At 58.8% G+C, this 21,978-nt stretch overlaps 1 protein-coding gene across 4 annotated transcripts in view; it reads right to left on the bottom strand.

The window, feature by feature from the left end:
- DNAH17 (dynein axonemal heavy chain 17) overlaps positions 1-21,978 on the bottom strand; it is a 33,417-nt gene that overhangs the window by 4,555 nt on the left and 6,884 nt on the right. For 3 of the 4 annotated variants that reach the window (XM_053994597.1, XM_053994598.1, XM_053994600.1), the window contains 56 exons: positions 21,707-21,889; positions 21,351-21,605; positions 21,075-21,244; positions 20,612-20,834; positions 20,416-20,532; positions 20,211-20,297; positions 19,835-19,987; positions 19,233-19,481; positions 18,875-18,997; positions 18,302-18,649; positions 18,131-18,222; positions 17,862-17,988; positions 17,490-17,642; positions 16,978-17,103; positions 16,748-16,855; positions 16,497-16,628; positions 16,043-16,203; positions 15,795-15,951; positions 15,423-15,527; positions 14,838-14,995; positions 14,199-14,337; positions 13,426-13,653; positions 13,134-13,271; positions 12,520-12,652; positions 12,202-12,329; positions 11,962-12,110; positions 11,442-11,724; positions 11,179-11,352; positions 10,391-10,598; positions 10,133-10,298; positions 9,947-10,049; positions 9,700-9,847; positions 9,491-9,582; positions 9,176-9,337; positions 8,920-9,084; positions 8,583-8,774; positions 7,909-8,175; positions 7,282-7,443; positions 6,569-6,802; positions 6,212-6,376; positions 6,022-6,117; positions 5,712-5,929; positions 5,260-5,467; positions 4,963-5,078; positions 4,490-4,682; positions 4,150-4,385; positions 3,732-3,848; positions 3,039-3,243; positions 2,553-2,717; positions 2,285-2,425; positions 1,974-2,144; positions 1,704-1,826; positions 1,370-1,563; positions 1,112-1,260; positions 878-1,005; positions 413-640 (listed from right to left, as the gene is read on the bottom strand). In XM_053994597.1, the coding sequence (XP_053850572.1) occupies positions 413-640; positions 878-1,005; positions 1,112-1,260; positions 1,370-1,563; positions 1,704-1,826; positions 1,974-2,144; positions 2,285-2,425; positions 2,553-2,717; positions 3,039-3,243; positions 3,732-3,848; positions 4,150-4,385; positions 4,490-4,682; positions 4,963-5,078; positions 5,260-5,467; positions 5,712-5,929; positions 6,022-6,117; positions 6,212-6,376; positions 6,569-6,802; positions 7,282-7,443; positions 7,909-8,175; positions 8,583-8,774; positions 8,920-9,084; positions 9,176-9,337; positions 9,491-9,582; positions 9,700-9,847; positions 9,947-10,049; positions 10,133-10,298; positions 10,391-10,598; positions 11,179-11,352; positions 11,442-11,724; positions 11,962-12,110; positions 12,202-12,329; positions 12,520-12,652; positions 13,134-13,271; positions 13,426-13,653; positions 14,199-14,337; positions 14,838-14,995; positions 15,423-15,527; positions 15,795-15,951; positions 16,043-16,203; positions 16,497-16,628; positions 16,748-16,855; positions 16,978-17,103; positions 17,490-17,642; positions 17,862-17,988; positions 18,131-18,222; positions 18,302-18,649; positions 18,875-18,997; positions 19,233-19,481; positions 19,835-19,987; positions 20,211-20,297; positions 20,416-20,532; positions 20,612-20,834; positions 21,075-21,244; positions 21,351-21,605; positions 21,707-21,889 (9,351 nt within the window). The remainder of the gene's footprint in view (positions 1-412; positions 641-877; positions 1,006-1,111; positions 1,261-1,369; positions 1,564-1,703; positions 1,827-1,973; positions 2,145-2,284; positions 2,426-2,552; positions 2,718-3,038; positions 3,244-3,731; positions 3,849-4,149; positions 4,386-4,489; positions 4,683-4,962; positions 5,079-5,259; positions 5,468-5,711; positions 5,930-6,021; positions 6,118-6,211; positions 6,377-6,568; positions 6,803-7,281; positions 7,444-7,908; positions 8,176-8,582; positions 8,775-8,919; positions 9,085-9,175; positions 9,338-9,490; positions 9,583-9,699; positions 9,848-9,946; positions 10,050-10,132; positions 10,299-10,390; positions 10,599-11,178; positions 11,353-11,441; positions 11,725-11,961; positions 12,111-12,201; positions 12,330-12,519; positions 12,653-13,133; positions 13,272-13,425; positions 13,654-14,198; positions 14,338-14,837; positions 14,996-15,422; positions 15,528-15,794; positions 15,952-16,042; positions 16,204-16,496; positions 16,629-16,747; positions 16,856-16,977; positions 17,104-17,489; positions 17,643-17,861; positions 17,989-18,130; positions 18,223-18,301; positions 18,650-18,874; positions 18,998-19,232; positions 19,482-19,834; positions 19,988-20,210; positions 20,298-20,415; positions 20,533-20,611; positions 20,835-21,074; positions 21,245-21,350; positions 21,606-21,706; positions 21,890-21,978) is intronic. The other variant, XM_053994599.1, reaches the window with a different exon arrangement.

Genomic DNA, 21,978 nt, shown 5'->3' with positions numbered 1-21,978 from the left:
GCACACAATTGTATTTAAATTATTTGCTGGTTGGTAATTATTGCACTTGTTTGTTTATGAAGGATTTAGGAATTCACACCCCAATATTCTGCTGACAGCTGAGGCAGCTTGTTCATAGCAAAGCTGCAGCAGCTCCAGGTTCACCCTGAGGAAAGGCACTGGCAACCTGGCAATTCCTTGTGTTGGAAACCCTCGGGCAGCTCTGGTTACCCCTAAACCCCTGCCAGAGGAGGACTCTGGGCACTCCAGGAGGATGTCCTGGCGAGGGCTGGCTCCAGGTGCAGTGTCCCTGGCAGCAGAGACAACCCCGAGGTGCTCAGCCTGTGGAACCCTGGGAGGGGATGAGCCGTACCTGCTGCCAGGAAGGGCTCGAGGAGGCAGCTGTGGGAGGGCGGGTGTGGCACGGGGGTACCTGGGTGAAGAGGTCGAGGGCTCCGTGCAGGTTGGCGCGCATGCCCGTCGGCGGCTCGCTGGTGATCTTGATGGAGTTGTCCAGCAGCCCCTGCGGGATGATGTGCGTCTCGGGGCTGGGGGCCGGCTCGGCGCTCATGAACAGTCGGTACTCGGGGTGGCTTTCTAGGCTGTGGTGCTCCACCAGCTTCTCCAGCGTGCCCAGCCACCGGGCCACTAGGTGGATGTTCTGCAAAAGAAACTCTCTGGACCTTGAGAATCTCACTTCCCCCCACCCCAGTTCCTACTGTGGCTCCACAGGGGGAAGGCGCTGGGTACAGCCCGCTAGCCCAGGCAGTGCCACTGCCATTGCCAGCGGGGTGACCCTGCATGGTGTCCCTGGATGCTGGCAGGACTGTGTGCCCTCGTGTGCCCAATTTCCGTCAGGGCTGTGCGCCCTGTGGTGTGCCCCACTGCCCCCACCCACCTGCAGGATGACCCAGTGGCCCTCGGCAGCTGCCACCTCCATGGCGTGCTCTGCCACAACCTCCTGGCCTTGCCCCAGGGATACGTTGTGGATCTTCCCGTTGTCAATGGTGAAACCCAGCCTCGTGCCTGCCAGGGGAATGTCTGCAGTCAGTATCAGTACTGAGGGGGTCCATGCAGTTCTGGCCGCTTGGCCAGCAGGGCTGGTGCCAGTCTGGGGTGGGCAGCGCCTCACCCAGTGCCTCCACGTCCTTCAGTGGGTCAACACCCGGGGAGAGGATGAAGAACAGGGGCGAGGAGGGGCTGCTCTCCTTGTACACCTCAGAGAGATCAATGCTCCTTCCTTTCACATACTTGCTTCCCATTTTCTCTTCCACAAATTTCCTACAGAGAAATAGAACCATCCTGTGAGATGGGAACAGTCACTGGTTGCAGCTGGAGTGGTGACACTCTGGGGCTCTGGCAGGAGAGCCCTGTGCTGGGCACCAGGTACCTGATGGCATAGGTCATCCTGTCAGGGCGCAGGCACCGCAGCACACACAGCTTCTGCAGGGCTGACTTGTTCTTCCAGTCCATGGGGAACACCTCGTTCTCTGGCGCCTCCATCTCCACAAACCTTTTCCATCGCTTTGCTGAGCTCTCGATGTCACTCTCCAGGCTGGTGAACTCTTCCATTTCTGAAAGTGCCTTCAGGTTCCACCGAGAAAGACTAAATCACTCCTGGGCTCTGCTCATCCCCAGGGACCCCCTGCAGGTGACCCCGGACCTGCTGCACTGGGGGCTGCGCTGGCATTGCCTTGGCACAGTTGGCAACTGCACACACCCACCTTGACAGCACCCCAGCTCTGGTGCTGCAGGAAGTCCACAGGGGATGTGACGCCAGTCTTGGAAGGGAAGCGCAGGAGGAAGTCCAGCTCTGCTGGGTTCACTTCTTTCTTGAGGGCCAGGACCTGAAAGTTGGGAGTGCAGTGTCACAGCCACCCAACGCCCATGGCCCCAGTGTGAGGGGTGAGAGGCTCCGAGCGTCCACAGCAGCACCAGAGTAAGAGAACGGGCTAAAGCCACGTGAATGCTTGTTGTACAGCAGGAGGGATTACCTGGAAGGCAACCTGGGCCAGGAAGATGAGTTTGTCTCTCTCAAAGAGGCCCTGTGCAGTGTACACATAGACCGAGTAGGTGATCTGGTCGGTCAGGTTGATCACCCTTTGCTGGGTGTCGTCGCTGGGGACTGCACGCTGGATGGCTTTCTCAAAGACCCCGTTGAAGGCCTGAGGAAGATCCCGGCAGGCATCAGCATGTGGCTGCTGGGGTCTTGTCAGCAGCATGAAAGCTGAAACACTGAATCTCCGTGCTCCCCTGCCTCTGTCCCACCCACAGACATCTCTGTCCCTCCTCACTCCCCATCTACCTTGAGGGAGAACTGGTAGATGGGGTTGATCTTGCAAAGGTCACTCAGGATGAAGTACAGCAGGGATGCGCGCTCTGCTGCCGGCCGGTAGTTCTCTCTCGCAACGTTTATTTGTACTTCAGTGACTTTAGCTTCTTTTACCTGGAGGTGCAGGGGGGTGGGTGTTACCAGAACCCCATCACACATCAAAGCAGTGCCCACCCTCCTGCTGGGTGCCCAGCCGAGCTGTCCCTCTGCCTGTGGCACCAGCTCCAGCAAGCACATTTACCTTCTCCTCAATTTCCTTGGCTGTGCGCTTCGTTATCTCCAGGTTCTCCACCAGTGCTGTGTCCCGCAGGAAATCTCCCCCGGCAGCCGACAGCCGGGCGAGCAGGGAGTCCTCCAGCTCCTTCAGCTTGATCTTGAACTCGTTCTGGCTCTTGGTCAGGCTTGCCTGCGACAGCAGCACCCAGGGATGTGTCGCTCAAGAGGTCACAGCAGAGGGCTGGCACCAGTCCCTCTGTCACAGGACCACCAACGTGCTGGTGCGAGGGAAGGCGGCTGTGGCCCGTGCTGGGTCCCAGCATCACCCGCAGGGTGAGGTGATGAGCGTGCCCAGGCAGTGCTGGCTGCAGCTGCAGGGTCTGTCGGACTTCCTTGGCTCCCGACAAACAGCAGCGGGCACACAGAGGGGAGCTCTCATGCTCCCTGCCCAAGCCCTCCGCAGTGCCCCGGCCTCTCCCACCCCTCTAACCAGCCCCTCTAGCCCCTGTACCTTCAGGGCCTCCAGGTCTGGCCGCTCCCGGGCTACCACAGCAGCCAGCAGCTGGTCCTCCAGGCCCTCCCGTGTCACCAAGAAGTTGATGAGAGTGCACTGAGCCTGCACCTCTGGCTTGTAGTGCGGGTTGAAACATCGGGTATGCAGGATTAGGCGGAACTGCTCGTTATACTCTACTTCTTTATCTCCAATTCGAATGTATCTGTTCAGTTAATTAAACAAATTAATTCCCACACACTGGGCACTAACTCATCACAGATGCCCTCAGCCTGTATGCTGTTCCTGACCACTTGGGATGAATTTCTTTGGTTGGGAAAAGGCACAGCAAGGGCAGAAGTACCAAACCAGACTTAGCAGGGCAAGGATGGAGGGACAGGAGCTGGAGACTGCCCTGCCACAGCCCTTCATGGCCTCTGGGGTGCATTTCCCCTTCCAGCTTTTCATACCACATGGCAGGTGTCCCAGGGAAATTGTTCTTGAATCACTAAATGAACTGGATGCCAAGGACCTGGCCACATTCAGTACAGGTGTCCTCCATGGGACATACTGGAGAACACTGGGGGATGTGGCCAAAGCAAAAGAAGGATCAGGCTCCCAAGCTGCCCACAGCGAAGGTGCATCTAGCAGCATTTTGGGGCAGCAGTGGCTGCTTGGGATAGGTGAAACCCCTCAGCATTGGGGTGTGCTGACCTGCCCTTGAAGGTCCTGCCCAGCAGCGGGTCCAGCACTGCCTCTATGGTCTCCCCGATGTCCTCGATCAGCAGTGTCTGTCCTTCAGAGACCGCCTGGGCAATGATGTCCAGGTATCTGAGGGGGGAGAGGGGAAGTGTGTATGGCAAGCCTGTGCACTGTAGAGGGCTTGGGCTGCTGTGGGGGGCTCACAGAGTGCTTTCCACCCACTGTGCCCTGTCGCGACCCTGTTGTGCTCTGCCAGTCCTGGCCCCCACAGAGCTTTTGGAGGTGTCAGGTACATCCTCAGGGCTGCTGCCCTTGGGTGCTCTGAATCTGATGGGGGACATGATTGCCCTGACTCTGCACCCTCCAATGGCAGAGAAAGTGGGGGCTGGTGCAGCCTGAGCCTGTGCTCACCCCCCAGCCCCGGGCCCACCTTTTCTGGCCCAGGCGGACGATCTGCAGGTCCTCCCCATATTTGTTCTTGATCCACTTGCCGCCCTGCAGCTGGGCGTCCACGAGCAGCGGCCAGCGCTGGGTGCTGCAGAGGATGGCAGCGTTCTCGGTGGAAGTGCGGTCGCTGGGCAGCCCCTGGTTGTTCCAGGCTGCCACGTCGGCAGAGTCCGTGAGGAGGCTGAGGGGGTCCAGGTCCGGGGTGATGGGGATGGGCACCTGCAGGGAGGGGCTGTTGGGTGCCTGGCTGCAGAGGCGTGGGAGCCCCCGGGGCTGGTGGGCATGGGGGAAGGCACTCTGGGGTGGAAGCTGCGGCCTCTCACCGACTGCCCGTGGAGGAAGGGGACCCAGTGCTTCTCCAGAAGCTCAGCCCTGTACTTCTTGGTGAAGTATCCGATGTAGGACACGAAGGCGGAGACCAGCAGCACGTCCCCGCACAGCGTCTTCTCCTGCTCCCTGAGCTGCTCCACTGACTCAGCCCAGCGGACGTTTTCGGACGCCAGGCCCCCAACGAGCCTTCGGGGTTACAGGGGATGGTGGCTGCTGTGGGGCTGGTGCTGTGACCTGGGCGGGGGTGGCTGGTGACTCAGCCATGGTGACCTTGGGGCATTGTCACCAAACATGTCCATGGCTGCCTCCCCACATGAATGTCTGGCCCAATTCATCTCAGAATTTTTTAATTTGGGGAGGGTATGGGGGGCTCTGCTGCTCCCATGGCCCTGGTGTCAGGGCCACCAGGTGATGCCAGGGAGCAGCAGCCTGCCCTGATGCTTCAGAGCCAGTGTTTGCATGGTACCTGTTTGCCAAGGTGATGACTTTGTTGGTTTCATCAGCCTCCTGCTGGCATTTGATCTTCTCTGCTGTGGCTTTCTCAAACTGAGCAGTGAGAGTCGCCAGATTTTCATTCAGGGCCTTTGGAAGAGAACAGCCCCAGAATTATTCCCTGCCCAGATTGGAGGCTCCACGGTCCCAGAGCTCTGCAGCATCTCTGTCCCAGCACAGTGCTTGGGCCGGGCTCTGGGTTCACGGAGTTCTTTTGCTCTTTTGGTGACTGAGGGGCTCGTGGCTGGGGGCTGTGGGGACACACACTTACCACAATTTTGCTCTTAATGCGACTCAGCCTCGCCTGCGCCTCTGCCAGCTCGGCATCAGCATCAGCCACCGCCTGTCTCTTGGGCTTCACCGTGCAGTGCACCTCGTAGAAGCGGACCATGTTGAGGCACCAGGAGCACAGCCCTGCTGCGGCCGTTGACTTGGACTTGATGAACTCTGGATTAAAGCTGGGGTCGTTCCGGTACGGCCTGCAGCGGGAGGACACGCCGAGGACACGCCGAGCTGTGGCACTGCGCCGCAGCTGCCGGCAGCCCATCCCACTCCTCCCGGGGCTTGGGCTGCCTCTGGGTGGCAGCGTGGCAGAGCAGGGCCAGCGCCTGGATCCCACTCCTGTCCCCAAACCCTGCCGTGCTCTGGGTCCCCCCTGGCCTCCCTGCTCAGAGCAGCTGGTGGCAGGGGCTGTGAAGGGGCAGGAACCAGACATGGACTCACTCAAATGCCTTGAGACAGGCCTCGGGGATGTTTTCCCCATCATAGTTTTTTAAGCTTGCGAGGAAAGTGTCTGCTTTTCCAATCTTGACTTTTCCTGCTGTCCAGCTCTTGTCCTTTGGAATCTTGCCGTTTTCGGCCGTCAGAATCAACACAGCTGCCATCACATTCACTACCTCTGGTGGTGGGGCCCCAAAGGACTTCAGCTCTGTCAGGTTGTACTGGGGAGGGACCACAGGGCCACTGAGCATCGCCCCAGCCCAGGACTGCTGGCCCTGGCTGGGCACCTGCTTCCCACTGAGAGGTCACCCACCTTGTTGAGCGTGTCGAGGGCCTCGCGGGCAGCGGAGAGCACCACCTCTGCTTCTGCCAGGTCGCTTGCACAGGCTCGTTGCTTCTCAGCCACCATCTGGGGAGGGAGGACATGGGATGGGGTAAGTGGCTGCAACCACAGAGCTCACGCTGCCCTGTCCCACGTTGGACACCAGCTCAGCACTTCGCACCTTGTTGATGGCCTCGACCTTCAGCTCCTCCTCATCAGCAATGGCTTTCTCCTTGCTGACCTTCTCTGTCTCAACACCCACCACGTGGATCAGTTTGTCTGTGTCCTCATTCTTCTGCTTCAACTCTACCTCCTGGACTGCCAGCATGGCTTTCAGGTCGTCCACCTCAATGAGGGAAGAAACAGAGCAGATAAAGGGGCTGATCCTGCCAAGCCCTGCCTGGTGGAGCAGCAGCGTCTTGTTATGGCTTGGGGACCTCACAGACACCGTGACCATCCTGCAGGGATGTGCCTGCTCTCTCCCCCTGTGCCAGACCCAGAACAGGCATGATGCACAAGCGAGGCTATGGGCAGGCACCTGTGAGGCCGTGCTCCGCAGCTTCATCAGCCCCTTCTCCAGCCTGTCGATGCTGGCAGAGAGCTTGCTCCTTTTATCCGCCAGCAGGTTTTGGTAGAGCTTTATCTGCTCCAGGAACGTCTTTGGCGTGGTGTAATTATAGCGTCTCTCCACGGCCAGGTAGGTCTTGGACATCTCCTTTGAGCTTGTGTGGACGAAGGACATGAACTGGCTGATGGAGGCCTTGACCTCTGGCTGTACAGAGAGCACAGGCAGGGAGCTGCTGCAGCAGGGGCTGCACTGAGCCCTCCTACAAGGTTGGTTCTGCGTGTGGCCACAGCGGCCAGAGCAAAGTGACCACAATGCAGAGCTGAGATGCTGGTGGTAAAGGAACTGGTGCTGGTTCCCATGCCCAGCTCTGTCCCTGACATCCCTGTGTGGGGAGGAGCTGCTGTCCCCAGGCTGTTGCCTGTGCAGGTGTTTTAAGGACAGAATGGAAAGGGAGGGTTCATCCTCACCAGCACAGCACAGGGCTGCAGGCTCTGACATTGGAACCAGCTGTAAACTTATCCCACACCTATTCCCAGCTTGCTGTCCCCAGCCCTCCGGGTCATGCCAGACCCCCATCCCTGGGCACACTAAACACAGAGAGCAGCAGGGGTGCAGTTCATTGCCCAAGGTAGCCAGGGATCCCCAGTGCCCTAGGACAGCAGCTGCACTGGGTCCCAGCTCACCTCGATGTCTGGTGTTTCCTCCAGGAACCTGCTGCTGACGGACACGAGAGCATCCTCCGGCCACTCGTGGAACCAGTCGATGGCCGTGCAGTTGACCACGGCTGGGAACCTCCTGGCCCGCACACGCAGGGTTGAGCCCACGGGGGAGAAGCAGAGGACAACCTGGGGCAGGGCAGCAGTGGCTGAGTGGGGTGTCCCCGCTGCCAGGGTGGGGGCAGTGTCTATGGGGCTCCACGTGACTGCAAGGATTCTGCTGCAGACCTGAGATTTGCTGCCTTCCCATTAACTCCCAGCATGCACGAGGTGGTCTCTGGTTGTGCACCCTGTGCCTGCCACCAGGGCTGGAACCGGGTCCCCTTTGGTGCCTGCAGTCAGCAGCTGAGCACAGTGCTCCTGTGTGTCCCTGGGAGAGCCCAGCATGGTGTGTGGCTGTGGAAGCTACTGCCCCCAGGGAGGTCAATACAGCACCTCTGGGGCTGGGGGCACCTGGGGAGTCTTTGAAAACACCTTTTGCCTAAACCCCCCATCCTGGGATGAAACCTCGGTGTTCTGTGGCCTGTTGCAAAGAGGTTTTGGATGGGGCAAATCATGGGCACAGACAAACCAACCTGGAGAACAAACACCCACCTTTAACTGGCGCCTGACTTTTTCTATAAATAACTTCCAGCAGTTTTCCTTTGTGTCCTCCAATCCAAGGGACTTCACTTGAGGCCTCATGGACCCCATGATGGTTTCCAGGTCAGTATCCTGAAATAGGCCTGGCACCTCCCCAGACGCCAAGAAATCATTGATCACAACCAGGAATGACTCTTCAGCCACCTGGGAGTCTGTCATCAGGAACACGCCGGGGATGTTCTTCACAGCTGCTTTGATGTACTGGGAGGCAAGGTCCAGCTGGGAGAGAGAGAAACTGTCACCCCCAGTTCAACCCCCATGAGGTGTTCTCCAAAGTGACAGTTTGGAGCAGCCCTGGGCTGCCCTGGAGAGCTGGAAGGGAGCCCTTGGGAAGGAGCCTTTGGGAAGGAGCTGGTGCCAGGTGCTCTGCCCAGGCACAGGTCCAGCACCAGGGCTGCCCACACCACCACTCCCGGCATCACCAGCAGCTCCTGCCCATGCCTGGCTGGGGAAGCACTGTGGCCCCTTGGAGAAGGACTCAGGGGTGTCACCTGTGGATCCTCATGTGCAAACTCAGTGTCACAAGGAGAGCAGAGCCTTGTGAGCACCCCCAGGCACCGTCACTGCAGGTGCAGGACCCATCCCCAAGCAGGTGGCACTGAGCCAGGGTCCAAAGCTGCTCCTACCTTCAGGTCTGGGATGCCATAGCCTTTCCTCAGCGTGATCTGGAACACGCTCAGGTTGCTGATGTGAGCTGCCAGCCGTGCCAGGCTCTGCTTTCCACTGCCTCCCACCCCCACCAGTAGTGCGTTGCCCCGAGGAGACTCCAAGATCCGGCTAATTCTGCAAATGTGAGACACTGCGTCTTCAAAGAGCACCTGAAGAAAGCAGGAGGGGAAGGTTTGGTGTTCTGGATCAGGGCAGAAAGAGCAGTGAGTGCCCCATAATGCACCAACCCAACCAAACAGTGCAATGCTGCAGTCCCATCTTTTGAGGGCGGACCTGCCTGCCACAGGCACTCACCAGATTCATCGCTGCATTCACCTCATTGTAGCTGTCCAGGGCTTCCCCGAGCAGGTCACTCAGAGCTGCCCAGCTTGCCACTGGCATGTACTTGGACTCATCCATGCCCTGGGCAAAGTGGCAGTAGATGTTGGGCTTGGCAAACATCAGGTCTTCATTGATCTCCTGGGAGAGGCAATTCCCACTGTGGGGCTCAGCTCTGGGGCACCTGGGGGCACCACTGGGCTGGAGCACCCTACTTGTCAGCACAGCTTACTTGAAAAGAGGCTTTGCAGATGTCGGCCATCACCTTCTTGAAGCTGTACTGATCCTCTTCATCAACAAGCTTGTCTCCATACACCCTCTCTGCTTCATGAAGCCAGAGACGCACCAAGTCCACAGGGGTTTTCAGGCATTCAGGGGTGGAGAAGAGCAGCCCCTGACAAACAAATCCCGCAGCCCTTAGGGTTATTTTAGTGCTGCTCAGAGCTGATTGCTCCAGGGAGAGGCCAAGGCCCTTTTCAGGGCAGGGATGTGGGATCAGGAAAGGGAGGAACAAGGATATTTTAGAAGAAACAGCTCTCCCACTTACCTGGAATATGTTGGAGAGGTCCCGCAGGTTGAAGATGTAGTGGAACTTGATGGCTGTTGGCAGGAAGTTGGTGGCAACCTTCTGGTGCAGGGCTGTTGGCAGGACAGAGGGGTGAGCAGGCTCCAGGTCCCCAGAGACCCCTGAGCCTGGCTCCCCAGCAGCGCATTCCCGGGGGCTTGTCCCACCCCAGTGTGGCAAAGGGGGCTCACCCAGGGCTGCTGCTACCAGCTTGGGCTGCATCTTCTGGAGAGGCATTGGCATGTTGTGCCGGGCCAGGTGCTGCTGCAGGATGGTGCCGTACACGGTGTGCAGAGCCTCGCGGCTGGGAAAGCACACCGCGAGGACGCAGAAGTGGCGCTGCAGAAAGGGGCAGAAACGGACGTGGGCACTTCGTCCCACAGGGGCTGGAGCAGCCAGCTGGCACTGCAGGGTCCCCTGCCCCCGGGCCCTGCACACCTGCAGCCGTGAGTCGATGGTGAAGGACCCCGCCGTCGGGTTCATGCAGGCCACGTACTGGCAATTGCGGATGTCCTTCAGGGTCAGTTTGTTCCTGTCATACCTGTGCAGGGACCAGCACCGTGAAGCTTTCCCCAGGGATGGGGACAGGTTCCCCCCATCGTGCCGTGCTCCTCCAGCACCCACCAGTGCCCGTGGTCCAGGTGCTGCCGAATAAGCGTGTGTGGTGCCACAGTGCCATACTTGTCCACCTCTGGCATGTTCATGTCATCGATGAAGTAGATCAGCCTTCTAGTGCCAGGTGGGCCAAAAACTCTCCCTGATTTCTTCTCCAGGGGTTTCTCAAGGACAGCTGCAGCGAGAGGAGTGGGGGGGGGGGTCAGCACTGCAGGACCCTGCGGCACAGCCCGGTGCGGGGCCAGCTGCTGGCTCTGCGAGCCTTACCCTGCAGCATGGCCGAGGTTGTGTAGAAGTTGAGGGGCACAGACTGCACCAGATATTCATCTGTGCCGAGTGCTTCCAGCTTGTCCCACATCAGGACTGACTTTCCCGTCCCTGCGTTCCCCACCAGCATCACCGGCCGCTGCTTCTCCATCAGCAGGTCCATGAAGTAGCGGAGGCGAATGGTCTCTGTGGTGTGCACCACGGCAGCCTGGGGAGAGGCTCTGTCAGTCCCTGCACTGCCCTGGCACTGGCAGAGGCAGGATCCTCTGTTGGGGCAGCGGGCAGAGCCCTGCACAGCGCTCCTGGCAACTCCTGGTGCTCTCTGCATGCAAACCTCGTCCCTCTCTAAAGCTACACATCTTGTGTGCTCTGTTACTCTGAAGACTTTCAGACCAAAACCAAGTTATTACACAGAACAACATGGACAGCTCCTGAAACTGCCACACAGCCACAGCTCCTCGCCCTTTTCCCTGACAGCTTAGATAGCCCCCCCAAGATGCCACTGTAGGAGACACAAAGTGAGTGCTAAAGGACATTTTGCACTCAGGCAATAGTCACAGCTATTTTTTGAGACTCTCTGAAGCTGCAGGCTAATCTGAAGGTAAAGGAGACATGGAACTCACAGCCCTTGCCTGAGGCTCCTGTGGGGTAAAGAGAACCACTGGAAGCCATCGGGTGTGATGGGTGCTACCAGTCTGAATCCTGATGATGCTCCACGCATTGCTGAGGAGAAGACTGTGGAGTGACAGTCAAACAAACCATATAAACACAGCGCTTGTGGGAAATACCTGTAAGGGGACGTCGGGGTCGAGCTCGAACTCCGGCACTCTTTCATCCCAGGGATTGAATGTCTTTGTGTTTGGGTGAATGTAATAGTCAAAAATTGTCCCCTGATTAGGAAACTTGATGGTTTTAAATTCTGACAGCCACCACTTGCTGAACTGCTGGCGGTGATCCACCAGCTGGAAGACAAAACAGAGACACTCAGACCCCAGCCACATGATGGGATGCAGAGAAGAGTGGCAGGTGCTGGGCAGCCTCTTGGCTGTACCTGGTCCTGGAACAAGGCCCCACCAAAGGCCCAGATGCAGGCGAAGATGAAGAAGAGCTCGTATTGCTCTCGGGGTGAGTCTGGTGGGACATTCTTCGGTGTCAGGAAACATTCTAGCAGGGACAGAACTGTCTGTATGGCCGTGACCTCAGGAACAGGGGTGATTGTCTTGAACCCAGATCTGAGCTTCTCCAGGCATGGTGGCAGGTACTTGTCAAAGAGGATCATCAGAGCGGCCTTCTCAGACTTCACTGTCCTTGTCTCAATCCAGCTGGCCACAATGCTGTGGGAGAGAGAAACAGGGCTGCAGCAAGTATCCCATCCCATCCCACCCATCCCATCCCATCCCATCCCATCCCATCCCATCCCATCCCATCCCAGCCCAGCCCAGCCCATCCCATCCCATCCCATCCCATCCCATCCCATCCCACCCATCCCATCCCATCCCATCCCATCCCATCCCATCCCAGCCCAGCCCATCCCATCCCATCCCACCCATCCTTCTCCCTGCCCAGCTCACGGGCTCCAGCCCAGGTCTGTGGGGTTGATGTAGAGGATTCCAGCCCGGGACACGGTGGCCGGCGTGGCCGTCCGCAGGTGGCTGATCTCGAAGATGAGCCTCATGGTGGGAGTGAGGGGGATGCGCTCGTTGCTGGCCAAGGTGAGAACCTGGGGGAGGTGGCTCATTGTGGGGGATGTCTGGCGTTGGTCCCCCTGAGATAACAAACGAGCAAAGCCCCTGGGGTGTGATGGCACCAACCTTATTGTCATCCATGACCGTGTTCAAGGACTCAATCCACATTGGATCAATGTCTCCATCAAGGATGATCCACTTGGGCCCGTCATGCGTGATGTTGGCCAGGTCACGCATTGCTGTGGAGAACAGACCTGCCCCACAGAGACACTCGGGTTGTGGTTGTTCCTCTCCACACACAGCCATTTGCCGGAGGACACGTGGGACTGGTGCTCCCATGAAACACATTCCTTCTCCCTCCCACTCCAGGAAAGAGCCCCAAGGAAAAGTCTTCCCATTCCATCTCACATCCCATAAACTGAGCTCACAGCATTGGTGTCTCACCATCCTTCCATTCCCGTGTGGCTGGATGAATGATCCCGAACAGCTCATCGCAGGTCACAGCCTTGGGGTCGAGGTCCACAGCGACTGGCCTCCTCTTCAGCCTCTGGTACGTCTTGTTGAGCGACTTCAGCACCTGTGGAGAGAGGATGGTGCAGCCACAGGTGCTGATCCCACCGGGGCAACCACAGCCTTCGGCAGCCTCTGCCTGCAGTGGGGTCATGGAGCCCTGCTCCCACCTGGGCTGCTTCTGGGAAAGCCCCTGAGCTCCCTCTGCAGAGCCAGCTCCTGGACAGGGCATTGTGTGAGCCAGGCCCTGCCAGCCAGCCCTGTCCTGTCATCCTGCTGGTGCCCAGGAGCGATCCTGAGAGCGTGCCCCTGTCTGCTCTCTGTCTTTGTCTCTGCTGTGCCCGTGGGTGTCTCGGGCAGCCCTCGAGCTGTGCATCCCAAACCTGCCCAGCTGCAGGGGCTCTCTCTGGCACACACAGTGCCTGAGGGCTGGGCATGGCCATGGCTGCACTGCTGCCCTCTGCCCAAACACAGCTCTGGCACGGCCAGGGGATCCACGTGGCCGAGGCCAGGGGAGCCCCATGTCCTCAGGATGGTTTGGCCCCTACCTGGGACTTGCCGCAGCCGGCGTTGCCGACGACGAAGACGGAGTGTCGCACTTGGAGCAGCTCCTCCAGCTGTACCACCTTCAGCACGAAATTCTCCTCTGCCTGCAGCTTCAGCTCCAGCACGGACTCACGGATGACCTGGGAGGGAGAGCAGGCACTGACCACCAGCAGCAGCCTTGGAAAGGCCCTGGAGATGAGCCGGCCGCCCCCAGAAGCGCTGAAGAGACCATCAGCCTCTGGCCCCTGCCAGGACTGGGACACCTCTGCAGCGGTGCCGTGCTTGGGCTTGCACCTTCTCAAAGTTGAGGTCCCTCTTCCTGGGAACGTCCAGTGCTGGAAACAAGTCTCCAATCAGGCCCAAGAACACAGGCAAGTCATCTGTCACGATCTTGGGGATATTGAAGTCTCGTAAAGCTCTCATCAGCACCTGGTCCTCTGCAGAGCCGGGGTCACCCCTCTTTAAGGAACCGGCCACCACCAGCACGGACTTGATGGCCCGCAGCCCCCAGTCATAGTGGTCCTGTGACAGGAAGCAGAGAATCACCAGTGCACTTTGGTGAGGGAGAGCTGCTTCAAGCAGCACTGCAGAGCAACTCCCTGTCCCTCCCCAGCCAGGGAATCCACATGGCACCCACTGGGCTGGACCTAAACTGAGCTTATCTACAGGAGAAGCCTCTGTCAGTCATGGGGGTGGTTTGGAACTGGGAATCTGACTTCCTTCTTGGAGGCATGTTTATAGTGTAAATCACCTCTCTTGAGATGAATAATATCTGAGTGCTCTCACCTTAACTGGCCTAATTCTAATTCTAATTCTAATTCTAATTCTAATTCTAATTATTCTAATTCTAAGTCCATGCTATTCTACTCTTGGGCTTCTTGATTCCTTCCTTAAGGCAGAAGGGTGCCATATGATGCAGAAGTGGACCTTGTCCAGCCATAGACCTGAGCTGTGCAGAACTGTCACTCCATGTGTCCCACCAGCAATCCCACGAACCGTGTGTCAGGTTTGATGATCAAATGGACTCTTTCCTCTCCCAGCCAGCACTGTGTAATATTGTTAATTACCTGTTTCGACAGCAGCTCTTTGCAGAGCGTGTAGAGAGTGATGAACTTTCTTGCCAGGAGCCTGGCATCAAGAAATCCCTCTGCCACAAGCATGATTTCGCAGATCAGTTCAAAATCGGGGACCACCATAGCGCAGGGTCTAGAGAGGAGCAGCTGCAGTTGTCAGGGCTGCTTACCATGTCCTTACCCTCCCACAGCTCCCAGGGTTTGCCCCCAAGTTTGCACTGTAACCAACAGTCAGCTGCTGCAGTTACACCTGCTGGGGTCTCCTGCCCAGACTCCTCCAGGCAGGGCTCATGTCCCCCCAGACTGGGGCACACCAGCCCTTCTGCAGTCACAGGTTGAATTTCACCAAGGACAGGGGTCCTGCAGCATCTCTGTCCCTCCCCTTCCAGTGGTGGCTTCACCACCTTTTTGTCAACTCTATTGGATTTTAGTTGCAGGTGGGACCCCCCCACACGCTCTCCCCTTGCTGAGCAGCCCAGCTGACCCCGCCTGGGCACCTCAGGGGAGTGACAGGTCTGTCCCATGGCACCAAGGACTCCCTCACACCAGGGCCACCACCCTTGGCTGAGGGTGTTAGGGATGTGGCACAGGAGTGCCAGCACGGAGGGAAGTGCTGCAGTGACGCCGACCCACCTGAACAGAGCTTTCAGATTCTCGGGCAGCTCCGTGCGCCCGGCGTAACCAGGGTTCATGGTGATGAAGATCCCAACCGATGGCACCAGGGAGATGGTCTCCCCAAGGAAGTTGAATTTTTTCTTCTTGGCACGGATTGCATCCTGAATACATTTTACCTGCCAGGTGAGCAGAGGTGTTGGCTCCCTGCCCAGTGCTCTGGCTGGCCCTGACTGCTCCCCAAGGTGAGCCTGAGGGTTTGGCTGTGCCAGGAATAATATTGAGATCTTGCTGAAGCCACAGCAGCAGGAGAGCTGACCTTAAACCAGCTCCTTCCTAATCACCCCAGCTCCCTGTCCCAGGTGATGGCAGAGCCGGGGGTGACAGGTCACCAGGATGGACACAGCTGGACTGTGAGGTTTAACTGTGCCCAAATGCCCTGCACTGCTGGGATTCCACCCCCCACCCTGTGTCCAAACAGGATGTAGGGGAGAGAACAGCAAACTGTCCTGTGGGTCAGGTTTAACTGCAGGGGAAGCATGCAGGCCATGAGCTGGGAAGTCTCTCTGGCACCCAGTGCCACTGTGTTGTGGGGACAGCGCGCACCTGCACCGCAATGACAGACAGGACCTCCACCAAAATGCGATTGAACTCGTCGAAGCAGCCCCAGGCGCCTGTCTGGGCAAGTCCTTTGTAGATGTTCCCACAGGACTGGAGAGAAACAGAGCAATGGGACCGGGCTCAGGCACTGCCATCCCTCACTGCAGCTGCAGTGGGGGATTTGGTGTCAAAACTCCAGTGCTGAGAGCTGCTCGTGCCTTACAGATTGTGCCCTTCCCTAGGGAAACTCCCCACAGTGATAAAGCCCCCCTGCCGAGGCTCCCCTGGGCTCCCACAGACCCAAACACAGGGTCCCCTTGTCTTGGACACCCCATGGTTCTCACCTCGGTGCCACCATCCCGTTGCCCCGTGCCCTACCTTGTAGTCCATCTGCTCGGAGCAGTTGAACACGTAGACCATAATGCCCACGGCCCGGCCCAGGTCCTTGGTGGTCTCTGTCTTCCCGGTGCCTGCAGGGCCAGCGGGGGCCCCCCCCATGTAGAGGTGAAGGGACTGTGTCAGGGTGATGTAGCACCTGCGGAGGGAGGGCCCCGGGCTGAGCGGGGCCCGTGGCGTGGCACGGCCACAGTGCCGGGGCAGGGCTGGGGTGGGAGCCAAGCGCCCACCTGTCGGTCAGGGGGGTGATGACCAGCCGGGGGGTGTTCCCCAGGTACTCGTAGGCGTACAGCAGCTGAGCGTCGCAGATGTTGGCGAAGCAGTGCTTCTCCCCGTCATCCCAGCGGTGCCGCAGCTGGGACTGCCAGGCGAACGCCTGGGAGGTCTCCACCTGCGGAGCAGCTGGCTGTGGAGGCAGGTGGCCACTGGCAGTGCCCACCCTGGCCCGCTGGGACAGCGGCACACCCTGCCTCGGGACCGTTCGCCACCTCCCAGCACCAGGACAGTGGGCAAAGGGAGCCCAGGACCGTGCTGGGGTGGGTGAGGACCATCCCTCCTCACAGCCCAGCCCAGTCCACACCCGCCAACACAGGTGCCCATCTCGAAAGTAATGGAATTACAGGAAATCTGTGCTCCAAAGTTCTGAGTGATGCTGCAGCAAAAATTCCCTCTGGTACCAAATACCTTTGTTTGGATCATTTTGGCCACAACATCCCTTGCATGGACGTCAATAGTACAGATTGTCATGATCTTCATTCTGTCTCCAGCACTCAGGTTCCCAAGGAGCAGAGAAATCAGGGCATTCAGCCGAGCAATCTGGGGAAGGGCAGAAATAATGGGCACAGAGATGATGCCCTCATTGCCCACCTCTCGATGACCCCTGGCCTGGCAGAGAGGCTCGGGCCGGCTCCAGGTCAGGCACAGAAGATGCCAACCTGCTTTTTGTTGTAATCCTTCAGGGCATTCTCGTAACCTTTCTCCAGACTCGCAAAGGCAACACCAACCTCTGAGGTCCAGGCGATCTGGGTGCACGTGAGAGCGACCTGCGGCAAACCATGGGGATGACACGCCATAAAGAGGAACCTGGCTCAGGGTGGGCACCTGTGCCTCCCGGGGGCTCTCTGGCTCCTCCTCCTGTCCCTCTCAGAGCCGGCTCAGCACCCACCTGTGCTGGGTAGTCAAACACCCACTCCTCCCGTGGCTTGTCCTCGTAGGTGCCCAGGGCCTGGGGGATGAGGTTTCGCAGAGTCGAGCGCATGCGCTGCAGCAGCCGGTTCAGCCAAACCTCCACCTGGAGGGTCACAGCAGAGCTGAGCGAGCGGCTCCAGCCCACCCGGGCTGCACAAACCTCTCCCTGCACATCGCAATTCGCCGCACAGAGAGCCCGGGGCCGGTCCCGCAGGGCACATCCCACGGGATGTGATGAGGGGTGGTCTGAGGGCAAACAGGCGAGGGGTAACCACCCTGCAGCCCTCGAGGGGCTGAGCAGGTTCACACGACTGTGCTGCTCTGTACCTACAATGCAGGTCCCATTTCTGGGGCTTTTGGACAAAAAATCTTTGTAATTGCATTTTTAAACTCCTGCCAGGCTGTTACAGCACAACCAGCAAAAGGCTCATGCCCATCCTCAACCTGCCCCCCACCTCAGCCTCAGAGTCTCCACGAAGCTCAGCTGACCTGGCCAGACAGGTCACAGTCTGCATCGAAGTGCACGTACTCCCCGTCCCGGCTGAACATCCCTTGGGCCACCTTCTGAGGCTTTTTGTCTGAGCCCTCCTGGAACTTCACCTTGGCCAAACTGTCGAACAGCTTCGTCAAGTGCCGGGACACCTGAGAGCAGAGGCACAGCCACTGTCAGGACCCCTGTCACGTGTGGAGGGGTGATCAGCAATTAGATCGACCCCTGAGTGCTCCCTGGGCACTGCAACCCCAGGAAGGCAGATCAGGGATGGTGTTCTGCCCATAAGAGTGAAAAATGTCCTAAAACTGCTTAAACAAGTGCACAGCAATGGCACAGGACTCAGCCCCATGCTCACACACAGCCTATACCTCAAGGGGCTCGGTCCCCTTCGATAAAATATCCAGTAGGTCCGCAGAGGAGACAAAATAGAACCGGGGAAAAGCCAGTCTTTTGGTCTCAAGGTATTCAGCCAAGGCTTTCTCACAGACTGCCAGCCTGACAGAAAACAGAAAAACCTGCATTAACCTCCATTTACCAGTTCTACCCTTTGCTCAGTCCTTGTCTTGCTGACGCTTTGGAGGAATCAACCCCCTCCTTTGGCCTCCCAAATGCTTCACCAGGATCACTTGGTCCTTACCTCTCCTGCAGCGCTTCCAGCTTGGTTTGCAGCCCGGGCTTGTTGGTGCATTCAATCACGTTGGGAGTTTGTACTGCATCAGCCATTAGTTCCTGAAGAGGAAAAACACTTCAGCCAACCCGAAGTGGCAGAGAGCTGCAGGGAAAAGGAGAGGGGGAATGGGCTTCGCACTCGGAAATCCTCATCAATGGTATCGAATTTCTTCGACTCCTCTGGCAGTTGACTTCGTGTGTCTTCAGATGCTATGAAGATTGTTTCCAGGTGACTCCACTTCCTCTGTACCTCAAACCAGGTGTTGATAACTGTGTCAGTGGTTGACAGCTTCTCCTGCCAGTCCTGTGCCCTCTGAAGGAAGAAGGCTCGGTACTTGGAGGCCAACACGTTCTGCAGCTGCATTTGGTTGTCCTCCAGTGTCTCAATGAGCACCTCATCCATCTTGAGCAGTGGGAGCTGGGTCCTGCTGTGGGGCTCATACTCAAACTCCATTGCTGCCCAAGTAGTGTCCAGGGCGTTCAACACCTGCAGTTGGGGCATGAGGATGAGCTGGATGCCGTGGTGCTGGGCCCAGCCCCTGTGGGGAAGCAGGGGGCAGAGGAGCACCAGCTCCAGGCAGGGGCTCCACAAGCTCCGTGTGCTCCCTGTGGACTCCAGCCCCAGGAACCAGGACACAAGGCCTTGGCAGCCACGGAGTCACATTGGCACCGGGGTCTCAGCAAAGCAGGGGAGGAGCTGAGCCCCATTTACCTTCTCCATCCCAGCCTCCTTTGACGCTTTGTCCACAATGCCGCGAACCTCCTCCTCAAACTTGTGTAGGTTCAGCTGCAGCAGATCGGCGAGGGTGGTGTTCTCGGACATGGTGAATTGCACCTGGAGCAGAACCGGCGTGGTTGGGCCATGGACTCCCCTCCACAGAGAGCCAGTCCAGCAGCTCACCCAGACGAGCTCATTAACACCCACTTTAGAAACCCTACACAAATGTTTGCATGTGGCCAGATTTAAACCCAATGGCACCCTTCCCTTGCTGGGTGTGGATTTTGGGAGCCCCCTGGGCTGGGGGCTGGAGCCTCCTGGGCCTGGGGTGGGCAGGAGGGCTCGGGAGCACCTTGGTTGTCTGCACAAGCTCCTGCCAGTGCCGGTCCCTGATGGCGGGGTTCTGCAGCTCGCTCACGGCGCGCAGGGATGTCATCATGTTCTTCATGCTGCTGTCCAGCCCCGTGAACGCATCCCAGCTCTTCATCTCCTTATCCAAACCCCGGATGTCTTTAGCAAATTTCTTGCACTCAATATCCATATCCTCAACATTAAGCTCTGCCCACTTGGTTGTCTTCCAGGTGGCGATGCTCAGGTTCACCTGGAGCCAGGATACATTTTCACATGTGATTAGCAGAAGCATTCCTGCCCGGGAAGAGGAGCAGCAGACCCAGTGCCCGCACGCCCTGTGTGCCCGCCGGGGCCCCACTCACACACACGCCATGAGAGCAGACCTGCTCTAAGTGTAACAACCTGCCCCATGTCTCATCCTCCCTCTGATGGCAATGAGCTCTCTGAGAAGCTGCAACAGCTCTGCGCCTTTGGCTGGCAATGGCCAGCTGGCACCAGGTGCCTGCGTTGGGTGCTCATGCCAGCCAAGAGCAGCCTGCTGTCCAGCCCTGGCCTGGATGCAGCGCTGGGCACTGTGCCCTGCTCCCAGAGCACAGCACATACCAGGGTGATCATGTCCCAGAGGTCCTTCAGCAGGCGCAGCTCCTTGCGACACATTTTAAGCTGTTTGTACTCTGGGACCGACACCTCAAACAGCGCAGCTGAGGTGGCCAGGGCTGCCATTTCCTTCTCCAAGGCCACGATGCTCTTATTTTGCTGGATGGAGGAAAGGAAAAGGTATCAGCCAGGGACTGTGTGCCAGGGACTTGTCTCTATTCCAGCAGGGGCTCCATCCCTGCTGCAGGGCCAGACCCTCCCTGTCAGCCTGGGAGCTGGAGCCGGAGCTGGAGCGGCCGCCCCTCCCTGGCATCCAGTGTCATGGGTGGCCAGGCAGTGCCAGTGGGGACAGCAGTGGCCCTGGTATCCTCCCCGTCCTTACCCTATCCAGTGACTTGTAGGGTTCTGGTTCTGTGTACGAGAAAGGGGCTTTTCCCTGGAAACTCTCCCGGAAGGCGAGCTGCTGGACCTGTGTGGGAGCATGGGGCTCATGGGGGCAGCCAGGATGTGGCATTTGGGAAGAGCAGCAGATTCTTCCCAAAGCTGCCGAGGAGCTGCCTCCCCGCCCGCAGCCCCCAGGCAGGCACCTCGAAGTCCTGGCACTTGTTGCGGAGGATGGCGGCCTCGGCGGCTTGCAGGGGCGCCGCATGGTCCGCCACCCGCAGGCACAGCTTCTTGTTGTTGTCCCAGCTCTCGGGCAGCTTCTGCAGTGCACACCATGTGGGGTCACCAGCCTGGCCCCAGGAAGGCCCTGCCCAGCCCTCCATACCCTAAGCAGCCCACCTGGAGCAGCAGGTGGATCTCCTCCGGCATCTTGTCCCCGTAAGTCTTGAGCAGCGCAACTGTCTCCTTCAAGGGCTCGAACATGACGTCAGTCATCTCCTGCCTCTCTCTGACCTTCGCCAGGTGCCCCATCATCGCCACCAGTCCTTCATAGTCTCCCTCCTCCAGGGGTTTACTCAAGCCGGCAGTGGACTCTTGGATGAAATTCTGCAGCTCCTGGAGACTGAGAGGACAATGGCTCTCACCAGGTGTCCTTGTGGCTTGGGGCTCACTCTGCAGGCCATGACCCCCCCAGAAACTCACCCCTGAAGGTGCCTGGAACCTTCACCTGGTACCTGCACTTCCAGGGCTGTCTCCCTGGGTCAGCCCTGCCCTGGCACACAGTGGTGCCTGTGCCACAGCTTAGCCGGGCTTCAGTCAGTGGGAGCAGCCCGTCCCTACGCCAGGGCTGGCCTGGCCTTACCTGCTGGTGACGTGGTGGGCGAGGTACTGCCGGAGCACCAGGCTGTGGCCCTTGATGGCACCCAGCAGCGCCTTCTTGAAGGGGCGGCAGTCACTCTGCAGCCACCCCCCAAACACCCTGGTTTCCTCAAACTCCAACACCTCTTCGTGCAGTGCCTCAAGCACGTCGATCTGGGGACAAGAATGGGTCACAGTCTGTGGCTGGCACCTCTCTGGGCACCCAGTGTCCTCTAGGGCACCCAAGCACCCAGCACATCTTGAGGCACTCATCCCACACCTCCTGCTGAAAGAGCACGAGGGGCGGTATCCCAGGCGCCAAGGGCTTCTCTGGCGGTGCCTCTGTCTCGCCCTCTCCAGGGGCACTGTCCAAGGTGAGGAAGCGCTGCAGGAACTCCTCGGGGGTCTCCTTCCACAGGTGGGAGTGCTCCTCAAAGCTGGCGCTGAATTCTTCACCTTCTGCCATGGTGCTGACCACCAGCGACATCAGCTTCTCCTGCATCCTCGTGAGGTCCGGCTGCTCCTCCAGCGCCATCTGAAGGGACAGGCAGAGCTCAGGGACTGGCTGGGGACAACGGCCACCCTCACCCCCTTCCTTCCTGCTGAGCTGGGAGCCGCTGCCTGTGACCGACTCACCTTGTAACTGACCGCCCCCTCCAGCAGCCGTGGCATGGAGGCTGCCACCGCCTCCGTGTCCGCGAGCAGCCCCTCCACCAGCACCAAGAAGCTGTCGCCGGCCCCCACCTCCAGGGAGGGCTGGTACTGCACCCGGCCCTCGGACAGCTCCATGCGCACCTCGAACAGCGGGGACACCTGGGCCTGAAACAGGTCACAGCCTTCATGTCCCGCAGCCCCTCAGCCCTGCAAGCTGCGGGGAGCGCGGGGACAGTCACGTTTGGCCAGTGACC

The sequence above is a fragment of the Vidua macroura genome, chromosome 19, assembly GCF_024509145.1.
Source record: "Vidua macroura isolate BioBank_ID:100142 chromosome 19, ASM2450914v1, whole genome shotgun sequence".
NCBI lineage: Eukaryota > Metazoa > Chordata > Aves > Passeriformes > Viduidae > Vidua > Vidua macroura.
Note: the sequence above shows the minus strand (reverse complement) of the source record. Positions and strands in the feature narration are given on the sequence as shown.